This window comes from Eptatretus burgeri, chromosome 15 (assembly GCF_056783735.1).
Source record: "Eptatretus burgeri isolate ZD-2024b chromosome 15, Ebu_testis_v1, whole genome shotgun sequence".
Lineage (NCBI taxonomy): Eukaryota > Metazoa > Chordata > Myxini > Myxiniformes > Myxinidae > Eptatretus > Eptatretus burgeri.
The window spans coordinates 54,931,662-54,951,596 of NC_140975.1; the positions used below are offsets into that span (position 1 = coordinate 54,931,662).

Sequence of the window (19,935 nt, forward strand, 5' to 3'; positions counted from 1 at the left end):
GTCTGTAACCAAATTGATGATCAGAAATCAAGCCATTGGAGAAGAAGAAGGATTTGATGTCTGAAGCGATGATGGATTCCATAACCTTGCTGATGATTGGGAGAAGGCTGATTGGTCTGTAGTTGCAGGAATCTGTTTTTGCACCTTTTTGTGCAGGGCAGTGATGTTTGCTGATCACCCCATCACCCTCCATCACCATACAAGCCTCTGGGTGTTTGTAAGAATGACAGCTGAAATCTAATGAGCTCAATAATTTCTTAACCTGAATCGAATTTCAAAATTTAGACTGTGGAACTGAACTTAGCAGCAGTTCCGATTGCCAAAAAAATGTGTTCATGTGTCTAATTCTAACATTGTTTTATACTCTGCACATCTCCGGTCATCTCTGGACATCTAAGGATGGTGTTTAGTATGACCCAGCCACACATTTCTTATCAACTGTTTCATTGGTGTGCTTGCTTGAGTGCTTAGTAGTGTTGGAAAGAATCAATTCCAACCAAGGAATTGAAAGGAATCGAGTAGTGAACTGGAATCGACGTTGGTTCTGAATAATTCCTACACTAAAGAAAGAAGTGCTTTTTTAGGAAAAAAAATTCGTCCCTGTTGGGTATGTTCCAGTTATACATGGCCTGGTAATATATTAATTGAAAAGGAACATGCCCCTGGGGCATCCCATTTGCAATATAGCAGCAAAGGCAAATCACTTGCAAGCTCAACACACCTCAATGGCATGCTCCTTTTAAATGAATAGCAAGGCATTTGGAGTTGGTCGGTGTGCTGATTGCTTTGCTGATGGATAGGAGGTCTTGCAAATGCATCTGTAAACCTGAAGCATACTCAATGATATGTTCAAGGTAAAAAAAAAATACATTCCATCGGCCTTTTTACCTTTGCTGGGGGTATTCGTGGAGAGAAACGTCATCCCCTCACACTGAAAAGCCTTTCTGGCCAAACACAGTCAACCTTTTCTTTTGTATAGTTTTGTGCTTTGTGTGTAACCATTATTCAACAGGAAAATGCAGTCAAGATTGGCATATCTTTTTATACCTACTAATACTTCAAATGTACAGTCACTGACAAAATTTCAACGTTCAATCCAGACGAGTACTTTTATTGACAGTAAAGATACAGCATGCCGATATATCGCTGATAATTGAAACCTCCAACCTTGATTCCCATTGCAATACCAGATTGCTGCATGAGCATCCAAAAGAACATAATCCATCCATATGATGTACTGTATGTATGTATGGATGAATGTATGTATAAAGATTCCATACATATCTAATAGAGCCTTCTCCCTTTTTGACTACATCTTAATACTATCCCAGAGTGAATACAAAAAAGCAAATAAAACTTAACAGTATTGCATTGATTTAATACATTAAATATCTGATGAGACCTGATATGTCTGATTATAAGCGTGGAGCCTAAACAAGATGCTGCAGTAAGAACAGAGTATGGAGAGAAAGAATGCTTTGCCAATGGAAAAGGGATTAGACAGTGATACGTTCTCTCCCCTTCCAGCATATAATCTTGTATCACGAATAAATCATGAGGAAATTTAACTGGGATGAGATGGAGGCTAAATTCAGGATTGTAGGAAGACGTATCAACAATATAAAGTATGCTGATGATACCACTCTGTTGGAAGAAAGTAAAGAGGACTTGATGAAACTGCTGCAGATTGTGAACAAGGAAAGTGGAAAAATTGGTCATTGCTTAAATTTTAAAATTAGGTAACTTGGTAATTTTCTTCTTTTTATTGTCTTTTTGCAAAATATTTTCGACTAATTGCTGAATAATGTGTCCAGGTGTGGCCACCTATCCTTGCATGGAAAATGATCATAATATATATGAAGTAACAGCACAATTATTGTCATGATTATTTGTAAGATGATATGTGTCATTCTCTTTACAGAGCTTTGTTGTTGGTAAAGCAGTTTCGTGCCAAGAGTTATGCTGGTTGATTTGCCATTGCCTTCCCAGCAGTCAATCAGGGTAGGAATATATAATTTGTACATGGCGCTGGTGATTGCTCTCCCACTTTTAGAGAAGGACACAATGGGACATCTATCATCCACCAACTAATGCTGCAGACAGGATGTCCAGTTTAACGTCCATCTGATGGACGGCACACACTTTGATGCCACGTCATTCCTGCAAAAATACAGGATTCATCAGATTAGAGTTGGACTGAGACTCTAAACTAAGCTTGATAACTCAGGGCCGAGAGTACATGCCTTCTTGCTTTTCTTCCAGGCTAATTGTAGTCACCGTAATGGAAATAAAGACAGCAGAATAGCAAATACATTCTCGATCAATCTTGATTTGTAAAAACTTAAATGAAGGAGTACCTCAGACATAACCCACACAGAAGACAACAGAGCATAAACAGTTTGCTGCATTGAAACCTGATATCACAGAATCAAAATGTGTACAAACAAGATCACCAAATATGTCAATGACGATTGAAAAGATCTATAATTTCATGGTTTTTTTTTTGTAAGTGGTGACAAGTCAGCTGGAATTCCCTCCCAAGTTGGCAAGTAAGCAGCTTTGTACCGAAAAACTTTCAAAATTGGGGAGTTTGGCAGAAAATTATTGGAAAGGTATATGACATCACCACCAGCTAGGTATGCACACCAAAACCCAAAAGTGCCAAAGGTCATGATAGTGTGATTACACGCAGCAAGTACCGCAATGTCTTGTCCTGGGCTCGCCTGAGGTATACCGTCAGCTACAAAATATACATCTCCTCGTGATACGTTGATGTTATGACGACACCATGTAACATCATCACTCGCTACTACAAATACAGAGTCAGGGTAGCGCCCTCGCATGCGCTCCATTGCCTTGGCTAAGTACAGCGCATCTGCAATTACACCTTTCCATTGCTTGGGCACAATATGCACGTAGTCTCCTCGTCTAACATGCATCCCCACAAAGGTTATATTAGCCCCTGAGAATTGGCTATGGATTTTTGCAGCAACACTACTGAGAAATGTGTCTGTTGTTTCACGAATTATTGGGAGGAATGTGAATTCCCGCTTGATATCATCACGGTAGCGGTCAAATAATGTCCAAGAGAAAGCATGCCCTGTCAAATGAACACGCATTAGTGAAATACTTTTGTATTTCTCCTCCATCCAGTAATTGAGCTGGTACTCTGTTAAGTTTACATTCTCATTTTCAGGCAAGCGAGGTAGCGACAACTTAAAAAGTGGTTCCAGGTATTTGGCTGAGCTTGGACACAGATATGCTTGCCGTCCATTCAATCGGGCAAGGCTCAGAAGGGATGCATACATGCCCAACTGGTTTCCAAGACGTCCTGCTGAAGAGGAAATCCATACTCCAGGCAGTTTCTGTGGCGTGGAAGTTGGCGAGCCGATATTAGTATGCCCTGATAGGAGAAAAAAAAATTGAAAAATTTAGGTCCAACCACATTTCTTGACTTGGTCTGTTAAAAATTTAACAAGGAGCTGATACTCCTTTTGGTTGGTATGAAAAATAGATCTGCATAAGATGAAAGCTAAATGTTGAACGGTTTTTGGAATATCTCATACACAAGCCAAATTACCGAGATGGTTACCGTGGCAACATAATTGAGTCAATCACAGCTGTAATCTAATCAGGTTGAAATAATGTCATGACGGACACTGTAGTTATTTGCATTAAGAAAGCTAAATGTTCAACTGTTTTTGAAATATCGGGCACAGAAAAGTACATGGATGGCCAATCGGTCATAGATGAATGATCGGTCGGTCGGACGGAGCTCATTTTAAAGTCCCCAATCTCTGACCTTGTCGGAGGGGATGTTGACAACTAGACAGCATATAACAATACAGACCCGAACTGGGGTTTATAGATTAGGGTAGATCATGGAACCAGTGTGGAGTGACAAACTCACTGACACAGCACTGTTTCATCACAAACTCACTGTTGTCACAAACTCACCCCTCTGCAAAAATTGACTCATTTGTCATGCCACCCAATCAGGATGCCTTGTATAAGCACACCAACGTGCAAACTTTCAGGCAGCCATGGAAAAGTGTAGCTTCGAACTATAACCTGACATTCCATCTCCAATTGGAAATCGATGGGAGTTTAAGAGCAATACTCCAATACTCCAAAAGATAAAGATGACGTAAGATTAGGTAAAGGAAAGGGTGAAGAATAATCATGTATATGTTGGTGAATTTGGATCAGCAAATGCAAAAGGAAGCTGGAAGTTCGACAAAAGTTACAGGAAGAAGAAGAGTGGGTCTATAAACTCGTGGTTACAGGAGGTGTAATGTGAGAAGGTAAAAGAATAAAGATTCGTTTTTTCAAGATTAGGTAAGATTGGGTAAAGGAAAGGTTGTATAAAAAATTGTGAAGGTGTATGGTGAATGTGGGTTGACAAAAGCAGATGGTTGATCGGCAGAAGGAGGAAGATGAGTCGGTACAGGAAGCCACGTGGTCAGGTGGGGTGCAATGTCAGGTAAAGGGTATTTTTTGTTGTATTTTTTTATGTATGTATTAAGACATGAAACAGAGGGTATAGTTGAGAGAGGTAGAAGAAAGGTGGAGGGAAAATTGTCGAAAATAAAAACTCATGGTAATACCTTGTTTACATTTAATTGGTAAGGGATGCTGATCCCTTTAAAAAGGCATATCAAGGGGGTTAAAGTTGGCACTAGCCTGGCATGAAATGGCTTTTCAAATTGTACTGGCAATTAAAAACCATAAATCAGTAGAGATTCCACCCCTCCCACATCCACCCTGCAGAAATCATAGCTTTGTTTTTTCATGTCTTTGTTTGATTGAATCCATGCGGTCAAGGCTTGAAACAAACATTTTGATTCAGACTTAAAAACAAATCTGAAATTACTCTAACAACAGTGTGGTTGCATCCACACATGCAGAAACAATGGTTAGTTTTTGTTAAATTACTTACATTAGTTACTTGCTGCCATAAATGGCAAATTAACTTCAAACCCTGGACAAGTACAGTGCCTTCAGAAAGTATTCACACCCCTTGACTTTTTCACATTTTGTTGTTACTGCCTGAATTTAATATTGATTGAATTTTTAAAAATTGACACTATTCCACACAAAATAGCCCATAATGACAAAGTAAAAACATGTTTTAGGAAATTTTAATAAGTTAATTAAAAATGAAAACCTGAAATGTCTTCTGTCAATAAGTATTCAATCTGCAGAGTCAATACTTTGTAGCAGCACCTTTGGCAGTGATGAAAGCTTCGAGTCGTCTTGGGTATGCCCGTAACAGCTTTGCACATCTTGACTTGGGGGTTTTCTCCCATTCTTCCTTGCAGATTTGCTCAAGCTCTGTCAAGTTAGATGGGGAGCATTGGTGGCTCGCAAACTTCAACTCTTTCCACAGATTCTCAATGGGATTCAAGTCTGGGCGTTGGCTGGGCTACTCAGTGACTTTCACATTCTTGTTCTGAAGCCATTCCAGTGTTGCTTTGGCTGTATGCTTTGGGTCATTGTCCTGTTGAAACGTAAATCTTTGACACTGTTTAAGATCTTTTGCACTCTGAAGCAGGTTCTCCGAAAGGATTTGCCTGTATTTCACTCCATTCATTATTTCCTCCATCCTTACCAGCCCCCCAGTCCCTGGCGCTGAAAAGTATCCCCATAGCATGATACTGGCACCACCAAGCTTCATGGTATGGATGGTGTTAGATGGGTGATGAGCAATGCTTGGTTTCCGCCAGATGTAGCGCTTTGCATTGAGGTCAATGAGTTCAATTTTTCTCTCATCAGCCAAAATAATATTTTGCCTCATGCTCTCAGTCTTTCACGTGGCTTTTTCCAACCTCCAGGCATGCTGTCATGTGCCTTTTCCCCAGGAGTGCCTTCCGTCTGGCCACTCTCCCATAAAGCCAAGATTTGTGAAATGCTGCAGACACTGTTGGCTTGCCGGCAGGTTTTCTCATCTCAGCCAAGGAACTTTGTAGTTCTGTCAGAGTGGTAATTGGGTTCTTGGTCAACTCCATGATTTTTTTTCAACTCAAGGTCCTTCTTGCCCAGGTGCTCAGTCTGTTCTAATGGCCAGCTCAAGGAAGAGTCTTGGTCATTGCATATTCTTTCTATTTCCTAATGATGGAGATCACTGTGCTCTTAGGAACTTTCAACACTCTCGGGATTGTTTTATCCCCTTCCCCAGAACTACATCTATCTAGGAGTCCTACGGACAGTTCATTGGACTTCATGGTGGAGTTTCTGCTCTGACATGCACTGTCAACTGTGGGACCTTATGTAAAAAGGTGTGTTTCCTTCTAAATCATGTCCAATCAATTGATTTATCCACACGTGGACACCAATCAAGTTGTGAAGACATATCAAGGATGATCAAAGGAAAATGGATGCACCTGATCTCAATTTGAGGAATCCTGAAGAGTTGTGGAGTGCCTTCAAGTCTACCATCCTCGATGTTTCCGGTGGATGTCTTGGAACTCACCATCAGGCGAAGAAGAACTTTGTCTCTCAAGGGACACTGGATACCATTCACCAGAGTCACAGGGCCAGGCCTAATGGCAGAGATGAGCTTTACAGGGAGTTGAGGCATAAAACTGCACATGCGCTGAGGGCGGATAAGGAGGCCTATGTGCGAGGAATCTGTGAGGGGGTAGAGCATCACCTGTGGACAAGTGAATCTCGTCCTGCTTACAGGGGAATTCGTGCATTGCATTCCTCTAAGCCTGTCCCTCAGTGTACTGCAGTTTGAGTGGAGGGTGGTGGGCTCTTTGTAGAGGAGTCCGAAGTGAAGGCCTACTGGGCCAGTTAGTTTGAGCGCCTGTATCAGGCTGACCCACCAGTTATTGAGTTGGATGTCAGGTGTGTTACTATTCCCATTGCTGACCCACCAATCAACTGTGAACCACCTTAGTTTGGGGAAACACAGGCTGCAGTGAACGGGTTGAAATGGGGTAAAAAGCTCCGCGGATCTGTGGCATCTGTACTGAACTTCTCAAGGCTGGTGGAAATGCTGCACTCATGATATTGCATGCAGTTCTGTGCTCTATTTGGAATACAGGAATCGTCTGAACTGAGTGGAAGTGGGACCTTGTGGTCCCTCTCTGGAAAGAGAAGGGTGATCGTCGGACTGAAACAGCTACCGTGGGGTGAAGCTGCTCTCAGTGCCAGGCAAGGACTTTCCTCAGATAATTATTGAAGGAGTTTGCCACCATCTACTTGAGCACCAGCGCCCAGAGCAGTCAGGCTTCACTCCAAAAAGGTCAATGATTGAGAGTATCCTTGGTCTTCGGGTCCTCACTGAACGCAGACGAGAGTTTGGGCAGGGGCTGCTTGCAGCCTTTGTTGATCTCTGCAAAGCGTTCCATTCACTGAATCGGGATGCCCTCTGGAGGATACTTTGTCTTCGTGGGGTGCCACCAAAACTGATCAATCTGATGTCTGAGCTATTCTCTGGTACTGAGAGTGCTGTGCGTTGTGGTGGTTCTATCCATGAATTATTTCCTGTTAATGGAGTTTGTCAGGGGGGGGGGGTGCTGGCCCCCACAATTTTCAGTGCTCGTATGAATTGGATTCTGAGGAGGATGCCAGAGAGATCAAACTGCAGTGCATTGTTTGGTAGTGTCAAGACATTCATTCATCCTGAGTGACCTTGATTTCGCAGATGATGCAGTCATCTTTGCAGAGACTTTGGATATCCTTTCGCAGGCCTTCAAGGCATTGGAGACACTGGGATTACAGGTTTCCTGGGTGAAAACTAAGATCCAAGCTTTCAATGACATCTTGGATTCTGTTATCCTGTCTACCTGTTTGTGGTGAGGATGTTGAGGTCACGGAGAGATTCACTTACCTTGGCGGGGATATTCGTGTCTCCGCTGGCTGTGAGTCAGAGGTCAATAGACGTCTGGGTCGGGCCTTGGGAGTCATGGATTGACTGCACCATGGGATGTGCCACTGTCGGCACCTATGCACGAGTATGAAGGTCTGAGTCGTCAGGTCTTTGGTGCTTCCAGTCTTGCTCTACAGATGTGAGACTTGGACTTTATCCAGGGATCTGAGATGGAGATTTGACTCCTTTTGGTCCAAGGTCTCTTCGGAGAATCCTGGGCTATCGCTGGTCGGACTTTGTGTCCAACGAGCGGTTGCTGAGAAATACTCAAATGAGATTTGTTACCTGCATAGTTCGTAAGCATCAGATGCTGCTGTATGGACATGTGGCTCGTTTTCCTGGTGCTGATCCTGCTCATTAGATTCTCTCAGCGAGGGAGCCTCGTGTGTGAAAGAGGCCACTGAGCCAACCACATGCCTAGTGGTTGCAGCAGGTTGATTGGCATCTCAAGGAGATTGGGATAGACCAGGCATCTGCCTGGGGGATGGCCAGACAGAGGCCCTGGAGCACCGGTGGAAAGTGGCGCAGCGACTCGCTGGTCCGGTGCTTGCTCCCAAACCTGAGCTCAATTTGGAGTGTCACAGCAAAGGGGTTGAACACTTATTGGCACAAGACATTTCAGCTTTTCATTTTTTCATGAAGTTGTAAAAAATTCTCAGAACGTGTTTTACCTTTGTTGTTGTGGTGTATTTTATTTGGATCGGTGACAAAAAATTTAAATTTAATACACCTTAAATTCAGGTTGTAACACAAGAAAATGTGACAAATGTCAACGGGTGTGAATACTTTCTGAAGGCACTGTATGTAGGCCAGTGAACTTGGCTCTTATAATCACTGAAATTAAATATGACAGGGTGATCATGGTATTCAACTGAAGAACACTTCACATAACAAAAACAAATTGTTCTGTTTTCTTTATAATGGTATTGAAGTGAATTAATCTGGGAATATGCAACTCTCAAGCGATTTCATGCATTATATGATGTAATTTTCCAAGATCTACTCAAATGGATGAATTAAAATATATAATCTAAATATAATTTGAGTTTGGATTATCAGATAATGTGGACGATGGAACACAAAATCTGGAGTAAAATATGAAAATGTGAAGAAACCGGCAGTTTCGTTTTTTGTGAGTATGTGCTACAGGATTTGAACTCAGCATTCTGGGATCCCAAGCCCACCACCCTAACTATTAAGCCAACACCAGGCACATATGTTAATCACATGATAATGAACTAACTGTTGCATTCATCCTGAGTGGTTTTTTTTTGTCAATCTTTATTTTAACCTATCTTTAAACCCTATCTTACCCTACCTTACCTTTTTACTTGCCCCATTTTAACCCCTAACAAATCACCTCCACACTACCCTGAGAGGGAAGACGTTTGTTTGTGTTTGATATAATCGGAATACTAAACAGGTACTCTGAATCCTGCTTCCTCCCAACCGTTAGGAAGAGAAGGCTCTTTGCTACTTCAAAAAAAAGGTTTATTACTCTTCACTCAACAACAACAAAAAAATCAAAGATATATTGTCAGTTCTAAAGTGACAATGATATAAATGGAAATGATTCACACATCACTTACTTATATTCAGATCGGGTGGTAAAGATGTGAAGAGGCCACAGGTGAAACACAATATGCTGCAGATCAGAAGCAGCATGAGGAAATTTTTGGATCTGATGGAATTTCTGGCCCTGGAAGGTTCAGCAGGATGTTTCATACCAGTTTGTCCAGGTGCCATACTCCTTCATTAAACCTATTCACGCGTTTCAACGAACAAAAGGAAAAGAACAAAAATGTAGTTTGTCCTTTCATTCGATTTATCATGAAAATGGCTTCAAAAGTACTTGAACATGCTATTCCTGAAAGGCGATTTAAGTTGTTTTACAAATATTCCAACAGCATCTACAATTACCATTCAGCAGATCAAAAACCTGGAGGATATTGCGACGGTTATGGGAACTGAGACCCCAAAGCAATAGCACACACCATCCAGCGATTCCCGAGTCAGTTATTTCGTTTTTACATGTTCCAGATAGGGTTCTCTCTTGTGTTTAGTGGGTTAAGTCCCTGTCACACCTTGACGATTTAGCCAGCGTATGGCAACGTATCAAAATGTATGTAAAACGCTGGAGTACGCTGAACTATTGATGTTTTTTTCAGGTTTGGGCGTATTCATAACTAGTTGGACATATGCATAACGTATTAGTAACGTACACAGAAAGTTTCGATAACTTATAGATAACTTATACCAACGAATGTTTAGCATGTTGTCGGCGTTCACAACCTATGCCCAACGATAGTCTAACTTATGCATAGCGCGCTGCAGCGTATCCCCGACGATCACGTGGCGTAGCCTATTAAAAGGCTGCGGCTCGACGATTCAAATCATAACCGCCTCCCGATCCATGGTCTTACACAGTTCCTTCTCCTACATTCACCTTTTCTTCTTCTGGCTCTATTGACACTCCACTGGTACAGTGTCAAATCGATGAGGTCATGTTGATGTTGGAGGACAGCTAGTAGGTATTGTCTTCTCAGCCTTGCCAGATCCTCCATCTCTCGGATGACATGGACATCTACTCACCATGGAGTCTCAAACACTGACGGGTTCCTCCTGTGAACCCCATTTTTATATACCAATTCCCCTAAACGCTGCCAATACGCCATTATACGGTAGCTGTAAGTTATAAACACGTTCAGTAAGTTCTGTGGTCATCCGGAAGACGTCAAATAAGTCTACATACATCAATATGCATTGAAGATGCGTTACACATAGGTTCAAAACATAAGTTATGGTACTCATAGGTTAGAAATAAGTTTTGGGTATGCGAGACATTACCTCGACGTATTTCCACTTATGAGTAACTTACAAGTAACTTGTGTCAACTTGTGTCAACGATCGCATAACGTGCCCACAAATTATGGCCAGCATATGCGGAACGTGAGTCATACGCTGGCATACATAGAAAAATTTTGAGCATGGAAAATTTGTCGACGAGCTCGGCGTATTACGATGTATGCCAGCGTGCTTCAGCGTGTTCTTAACGTATACAAAACTTACCCATAACATATTCGACGTGTGCCAGCGTATTCACCAAATTTTTCATACGTCGGCATACACTGGCTAAAACGTCAAGGTGTGACAGGGCCTTTACAAAGGGGATATGCTTTGTGAGGGATGGGTTCGGTTTTTCCCCACTATCTTCTCCTAACAGGATGAAAAAGAGAGAGAAAGACACCACACAGTAATCAACAATATTGTAATCACTGCCGTGAGAGGTGAGGAAACATGAGGTGGTGAGGAAAGCATGTGATGAAGACGCCGCACCGTAATCACCAATATTGTAATCACCACCATCAAAGGTGAGGCAGCATGAGGTGGTGAGGAATGTGTGTGATGAAGATGCAACACCATAATCACCAATATTGTAATCACTACCATTAAACGTGAGGAAACATGAGGTGGTGAAGAATGTGTGTGATGAAGTTGCCACACGGTAACCACCAATGTTGTAATCACCGCTGTGAGAGGTGAGGTAATATGAGGTGAGGCAAGCATGTGATAAAGACACCTTCAAACAACTGTCAGGAGCTGCTTTTATGACTTCCAACCCTAAAAATGGAAGGTATCTAGAAGAATATGGAGAAAATTCAAATTTGTGTGGATAATGGAGTGAATTATACAGACAAATGATAACTAAATTCTACCTGCGTGCATTGAGACTTTGTGACCAATCTGTACATGTCTGAATATGTAAGTTCCATCGCAGCTGCTGTAGTAAAATTCAGTGTCCACTTTCGAATGATAGAAATACGACTGGTTATAAAACTGGCAAATTGCGTGACAAATTTAGAATGTAGCCAAATTGCGTGAATGCTGCAAATCATTTTCATGATTTCAGCTTCACTTTTTCTTAAAGATGGTTTTCATCTGTTTGCAAATTCAGACATGAACAGCTTTTGATGAGCGACGCTCACCATGTGATGTTTTCTGTGATTTTACGAGTGGGAAGTTGGATCAGGGAGCGCTGGTGAGTCCACATCCCACAGATGCAAATCTGTGTATCAGATGTTTACTGGAGATCTATAAATAAAGATGGCACGGCTAATCATATTAATATCCACAAAGTATGTCATTTATTTCTTTGTTGCCATCCAATTTTATACATGTGTGTATATATATATATATATATATATATATATATATATATATATATATATATATATATATATATATATATATATATATCTTCTCTTCTTCTTTCAGCTGCTCCCGTTAGGGGTCACCACAGCGGATCATCCGTATGATCCACATAATGATTTGGCACATGTTTTACACCGGATGCCCTTCCTGACGCAACCTTGGTCGCCTCTTACGGCACGGGGATATGGTACACCTATTTTAACCGGGGTATACACTGGCCCAGTATACTGGTACTCATTTCACCAACCTCGGAAGGATGACAGGCTGAGTCAACCACCTGGTGTATTAATTCAGTGGCCAAACGGGGCTTGAACTCAGGACCTTTTGGATCCCAAGCCGCTGCCCTAACCACTGCGCAAACACCGGGCTCATATATATATATATATATATATATATATATATATATATATATATATATATATATATATATATAATATATATATATATATATATATATATATATATATATATATATATATATATATATATATATATATATATATATATATATATATATAATCTGTGGATTGTATTTTTCACAGCCTTAGTGAGTGCGTACATGATGTGTCATGGATGTAACACATGCCATATTTGCTTGTGGGAGGAAAACTGATATTTTTGGTGTCCTTGACTGATTGTTGTCAGGTCAGTTCAGGTTATATTTGTCACTTGCTGCAGGCACCATGTAAACCTATACGAACCTGTTTCATGGTCGAGTTGTCAGCGCAAAACTGTCTCCCTCACAGAGTTTCTCGGTGAGGAGGGTGTACGATATGGACACCCAGCAGGATTTACAAGGAAATTTACAAGGAAATCCAACACAGGTGGAGGCCATTCAGCCCATCATGCCTACTAATTTATCTGCAAAAGATCAAAGGAAGAAAATGCCCAAAAAAAAATTATGAATGAAATAAGTTTGTTTGTTTGTTTATTTATTTATTTATTTTTCTTCCCCTCATTGGAGAGGGCATGAGCTTGGTTAAAAACACACAACATCAACCACACAACCCCCCTTGACAACACCACCACCAACAACACTCCGTACACATGCACACAATCACCCATCAATGCTCAAACTACCTAAAAGTCCAATTAACATCCACACACCCCTCTATCTCCATAACTTCCAGGTACATATCTAATTCTAATTTAAACTTATCTACTTTTTCTGTTGCCACCACATTTCCAGGGAGACCATTCCATGCATTAACTACTCCCTGAGTAAAAGTCCCCTGCCTTGCTACCATCATCACTCTCCTCTTCTTTACTCTCAGGCTATGGTCCCTGGATTTCAGGCTTTTTAAGGTCAGTGGAGGGTGGGGAAGCTATAAAGGAAAGAACAGATGAAGTAATTGGGATGAGTAAGGCCAGGCAGGAAAATAGAATTTCAGGAAGGGAAAAGTTAAAGATATTCTATACCAATACCAGAAGTTTAAATAATAAAATGGAAGAGCTTGAAGCCAAAGTGGATCGCGAGGAGTACGATATAGTTGCAGTGAGTGAGACATGGTTTTAGGAGGAGAGAAACTGGAGGACAGGATTATAAGGCTACAAGGTGTATCGGTGTGATCGGAAGGAGAGAATAGGAGGAGGAGTAGCAATCTGGGTAGAGGACAGCATTGCATCAAGAGAAAGGGGTGACATTAAGGAAGGAATAAATGTTGGGGAATCTATGTTGGTGGAGATTAGAGATTGTAAAAACAGTAAGATACTGGTAGGATGATTTTATAGGGCTCCAGGTGCGAGGGAAGAGGAGGAAGGAGGATTACTTGAAGAATTCAAAAGGGCATGTGGTAAGGGGATAGTATTGATTATGGGGGATTTTAACTTGCCATGGATAGATTGGGTCCAGGAACAGGGAAAGGGCAGAGCAGAGAAGGATTTCCTAGTTTTATTCCGACATTGCTTTTAAACCCAATTTGTACATAAGACCACGAGGGGGAGTGTGTTTGAACTCCTTTTCAGTAACAATCCCAATATGGTGGAGGAGGTGGAGGTTGGAGAGAATTGAGGAGCAAGTGACCATCACATTGTGTGTGCAAAGATTCTGTTGAGGGTTAGAGTTCAGGATAGTAGGGTAAGGCTATTAGATTTCAGGAATGCAAACTTTGTGGGTATGAGGAGAGAATTGGGTGATGTAGATGGGGATACTCTAACAACAGGACAATCAGCATCAGAGAAATGGGAAACCTTCAAGGACAAAATGTGTAGAGCACAGAGTAAGTACATTCCAATGAGGCATAAAACTAGAAGCAGAAAGAGACCAGGGTGGTTGAGCAGTGAAATAAGGAACGCTATGAAGGAGAAGCAGAAGGCATTTATTTGGTTTAAAAGAACAGGACTGGAGTTAGATTTATATCATTATCCAATTAAACAGAGGAAAGAGAAGAAAATAACTCGGTGAGCCAAAAAAGAGGATGAGAAGGACATGGCTAAGAATACTAAACATAATTGCAAGGCTTTGTTTCAGTGTATCAGCAGACAAGAACATGTTAGGATCAGTGTGGGCCCAGAGAGGAATAGCACCGGGAGAGTGGTTAGTGATGAAAGTGAGATGGCAGGCTTATTAAACAGGTATTTTTCTTCAACTTTTACTCAAGAACAGTCAGGAGAATTGCCAATAGTTGAGAGTATGTATCGAGGAGGTGAGGAAGGGCTTTTACAGAAGGTCCAGGTTGGAGTGGAGGAAGTAAAGGAACAGCGAGGTAATCTAAGAGTAGATAAGGCTCTGGGTCCAGATAATATGCACCCGAAAGTATTGAGGAACGTGGCTGAGCAGGTAAGCGAGATGTTAACGGATATGTTCAATAGCTCACTGGAGTCAGGACAGGTACTGGAGGATTGGAGAGTCACAAATGCAACACCATTATTTAAGAAAGGATCCAGAGAAGAATTGGGAAACGACAGACGTGTTTGTTTGACTTCAGTTGTGGGGAAGGTGTTGGAAACATTAATTAAAGACCGGAGGAGGAACCATTGAAACAAATACAAACTAAGTAAAGGTAGTCACAATGGGTTTACCAAAGGTAGTTCCTGTTTAACAAATCTTTTAGAGTTCTATGAAGCAGTGTCTGATTGGGTGGATGAGGGAAAGGCAGTGGACATAGTATATCTAGACTTTAAGAAGGTATTTGACAAGGTACCACATTGGAGATTGTTCGCCAAAGTGAGGGCTTCTGGAGTGGCTGGTCGGGTAGCTAATTGGGTTGCAAATTGGCTTCGTGATAGGAAGCAGAGTGGCTCTGAGTGGGAGGATGTCTTGCTGGGAGGATGTAAGTCGCGGGGTACCTTAGGGATCAGTACTCGGACCATTACTATTCAATATTTACATTAACGATTTTGATTATGGGATAAAGAGAAAGCTTTCCAAATTTGTGGATGACACAAAGCTTGGAGGTAAGGTGGATAGCAGAGGGGGTGGTGAACAGATACAAGAGAATATTGATACTTTCATGGATTGGGTGAAAGACTGGCATGTGGAATTTAACCTGAGCAAGTGTAAGGTGTTGGGTATGGGAAAGAACAATGAAAATGGAGATTACAGGATGCAAGGGGTAATTTTGGAGGAGGAGGATCTGGGGGTGGTAATAGATACGGGAGGTAAGCAGGTAGCACAGTGCCAGGCAGCTATAGGTAAAGCAAATATGGTTTTAGGCTGTATAAGGAGGGGGATCAATTATAAATCAAAGCAGGTCATGTTAACATTGTTCAGGAATTTAGTGAGGGCCGTATCAATAATATTGTGTGCAGTTATGGACACCACAGTTCTGGAAGGACATAGATGCCATGGAGAAGGTTCAGCGTCGGGCTACTGGATTGATTCCGGGCCGAGACTCAGCTATAAGGAGCGGTTGAAGGAGACAGGGCTTTACTCACTAGAAAGGAGGCGGTTACGAGGAGATATGATAGAGATGTTTAAGATAATGAAAGTTATCGATAAAATAAGTGCAAATGAATCATCCAACACAGTAGACAGTGACATAACCAGGGGCCACAGCCTGTGAGTAAAGAGGAGAGTTAAGATGGCAGTAAGATAGGGGACTTTCACTCAGAGAGTAGTTGATGCATGGAATGGTCTCCCTGGAAAGATAGTGCCAGCAGAAAAAGTAGATAAGTTTAAATTAGAATTCGATAGGTACCTGGAAGTTATGGAGATAGAGGGGTGTAGGGATGTTGATAAGACTTTGTGTGTTGATGGGTGATTATGCATGGAGTACTGTTGGTGGGGGTCTTGTCAAGGGGGGTTGTGTGGTTGATGCGTGTATTTTTAACCGAGCCCATGCCCCCTCTCCGAGGGGAAGAAAAGAAAAGAAAATTACCACAACAAAAAAATTACAAAAACAAAATTTGTATTTTTTTTGTTTCATTAATAAAAAACAATTTTTTTCTCATTTTCTTTCTTGGATCTTGGGTTGGTGTGATGTTCACGCAGGCATGAATGGCTGAATGGCCTCCACCTGTGTTGGATTTCCTTGTTGTCCTCCATCTTGTTTATTATCCTGTGTGCCCTGTCCCATCCCTCTCCCTTCCACAGTCTCCTCATGTCTCTGCTCCACACTGATTTTTTTCCTTCCCTCTCACCACCCCCCCCCCCTTTGTCTCCTGCTCCCCTTGTACGTTCTGTGAGTTAGCTCTCATATGAGCCTCGACAGTGTATGATAAAAAAATCCAATTCTCTTGAAAGCCTCAATTTCCACAGCATAAAGCTGCGGATGAAATCCTTGTCGGTGTCTGAGAGTGTCAATGTGCCAAGGACGGACTTTGCACGACAGATGGATGCCCAGTCGGCACGAACGAAATACAAAAAAACGACACAATTCGTACGTATTAAAATGATCGGCTTTGCCATCTTTCTCCATCGATCCACAGTAAACATAGAATACACAGATTTACATGTGTGATGTGGACTCACCAGGCCTCCCTGATCCAACTCCCCACGAGCGAGATCCGAGAAAACAATGTGGTTTTCCCAAGAAAGATCATGGCTGATCGTGAGACTGAAAAGTTTGATTGATTGAACTTTTTCAAGAGGATTCTTAAGAAAGTAGATGGGAGGGTTCACCAAACGAAAGTAGTTGAGAAAGTCGATAGGAGGGTTGTGATTTACTTACGATTTGTGAATGATTTGTTCTTCAGATGTCTTGACCAAAGTAATCCAAGAGCGACCCACAAAAGCTGATCTGTATTTTGTGACTTGCGGAAGCTATGTGGTATTACGAGAACAGGTGTTGTCATATTTTCAAATGTCGGATCCGAAAAAAACTTTTTGTTGAAGGCGGGCAGAGTTTATTCAAATTTGGAAAAGGGCGTTGACTCTTGTTGGTTTTGCGGAGTGAAATCGTTTAATAAATTTCCTGTTCATCTGCAATTGCCTTATGCAGCAATATCAAATTATCTGGAATGTGATTGGCTAACTCCCCGGCAAACACACACACACACACACACACACACACACACACACACACACACACACACACACACACACACACACACACACACACTGTGATGGATTAGTAAATCCTATATGATTGGAAATGTTAAGTTTTGTGTTAAAGACATGAATTTGATAACAAAGGCAAAAATTAATTTTATTACAGAAAATGGTCGGCCGAGTAGCGAATAGTAAACGAAAATTATTGAAGGTGATACTTTTGTTTTTTTATGTAAATCACGATATGACGCAAACACTTGTAAAGAGAATTCCAAACATAACTAGAACTGCCACTTTATAACTGCTGGCAGTGATGACCGGGTACCCAGTCCATCCGCCTTTGACACAACTGATACAACATGAGACTTAAATCATGGTCGCAAAGTTTCGCATTTATCGGATAAGCGGTGCCAGAGAAAACATTATTTAATGGTGATACAAACACAGGCCTGCTTCGAGACGGCATGGAACAGACGAGTTAAGAACCGGGCAGCACAAAGCGTTCAATTTCCTTATTACTGGCGAACAGATTCAAATAATTAAATAATTCTGGCTGCCAAACCGCGTGACCGATCAGGTTGAAATTTTAAACTTTTGTTTCGCATGTCAGCTAAATTACAAATTTGAAGTTTCGTATATATAGAAGCAGCGGTTACAGAATAAACATTAATTAATATTTATCCTTCAATCCAAGATGGCGGCCAAACCATGTGACTTGTGACGTCATACTTTTCACCACATGTGCATAAACGATCGCAGACGATAAGTGCAAATTTTCGCTTCGCTAGGTTAAGCAGTTCCAGAGAAAACATTATTTAATATTTTTCTTAAAACCAACATGGCTGCCAAACCCTGGGCCCGATCCCGTTGAAATTTCAAACCTCATTCCGCATGACTATTCCACCATAAAGGTGATGCTTCACATTTATTGATGCAGTAGTTCCAGAGTAAACATTAATTAATATTTTTCCTTCAATCCACTATGGCTGCCAAACGTTGTGTCGTACCTCAAAAGGGGGTGAGAACTTTTTATTCGTCATGGAGAGGCGGTCATAGTGGTGGAGTTTCGCCTGGATCTGTTCAGTCGTTTCAGAGAAAAAGATGTTTTAAGATATTATTTTTCAATCCAAGATGGCTGACGAACCATGTGACCTATGACATCACACATTTAAATTCTGCTTCCAACTGGGTATTGGAACAGGTTTCTGAAGTTTCGTGTTAATCGGTAAAGGTGCGTTTTTCTATCCAAGATGGCTGCCAAACCATGTGACATGTGATGTCAGAATTTTTACCACGAGTGCACACACGATGATAGATGATAATTGCAAACTTTACATTCATTAGGTTAAGCGGTTCCAGAGAAAACATTATTTAATATTTTTCTTAAATCCAACATGGCGGCCAAACAGTGTGACTTATCAATTCGAAATTAACAAACTTATATCGCCTACGTGTCTCGAATATCGTTCTGAAATCTCTCCTTCAACGGACCAGCGCTTCTGGAGAAGATGTTTGAAGGTTTTAGGGTTTTTTCAAGATGGCCGCAAAACCATGTGACCGATCAAGAAGAAATTAACAAACTTGAGAAAGGACCTCATGGGGAATATTTGTGTGAAGTTTCGTCTTAATCTGTCTTGCCCTTCTGAAGAAGAAGATTTTTAAAATTTATTCATTTTCAATCCAAGATGGCTGCCGAACCTTGTGACCTATGATATCATAAATTTAAATTCTGCTTTCCATCGTCGACCCAAACAAGTGTGTGAAGGTTCGTGTAAATCGGATAAGGTCTATTTTTCTATCCAAGATGGCCGCCAAACCATGTGACTTCTGAGGTAAAAAAAAATTTTTACCATCTATGCAGACTGGAGGGAGGAAGGCACTTGCAAATTTTCGCTTCAATGGATTACGAAATTCCAGAGAAAACATTATTTAATATTTTTCTTAAATCCAACATGGCGGCCAAACCATGTGACCTATCATTTCTTTCAAAATTAACAAACTTATATCGCATGCATGTCACGAATATAGTTCTGAAATCTCGCCTTCATTGGACCAGCGCTTCTGGAGAAGAAGATGTTTGAAGGTTTTAAGGTTTTTTCAAGATGGCCGCCAAACCATATGACCTGTCAACAAGAAATTAACAAACTTGAGAAAGGACCTCTTGGGGAATGTACCTGTAAAGTCTCACCTCAATCTGTCCAGCCCTTCTGGAGAAGAAGTTTAAAAAAAAAACAAGATGGCGGCCGAATTACATCATCGATGACGTCAAAAAAACATTTTTGACGATGAATTTTGGCATAGATGACGCTCAAAAAATTTCAGATTTTTCCGATACGGCGTTCTACTTGACGAATTTTCACCGGTATATCGCTTCACCTATGACGTCACGAAAAATCACACGTGTTCCCCATAGTAA

General features: G+C 41.3%; 1 protein-coding gene across 1 annotated transcript; it reads right to left on the reverse strand.

Annotated features, from left to right (window-relative positions):
- Positions 1-1,101: 1,101 nt before the first annotated feature.
- On the reverse strand, positions 1,102-17,330 carry LOC147012202 (galactoside alpha-(1,2)-fucosyltransferase 2-like). Its single transcript, XM_085856033.1, has 3 exons — positions 17,200-17,330; positions 9,466-9,637; positions 1,102-3,403 (listed from the first exon to the last, which is right to left on the reverse strand). Exons 2-3 carry the CDS (start codon positions 9,620-9,622, stop codon positions 2,490-2,492), a joined length of 1,071 nt encoding a protein of 356 aa, XP_085712159.1. The 5' UTR covers positions 9,623-9,637; positions 17,200-17,330; the 3' UTR covers positions 1,102-2,489.
- Between the last annotated feature and the right edge of the window lie 2,605 nt (positions 17,331-19,935).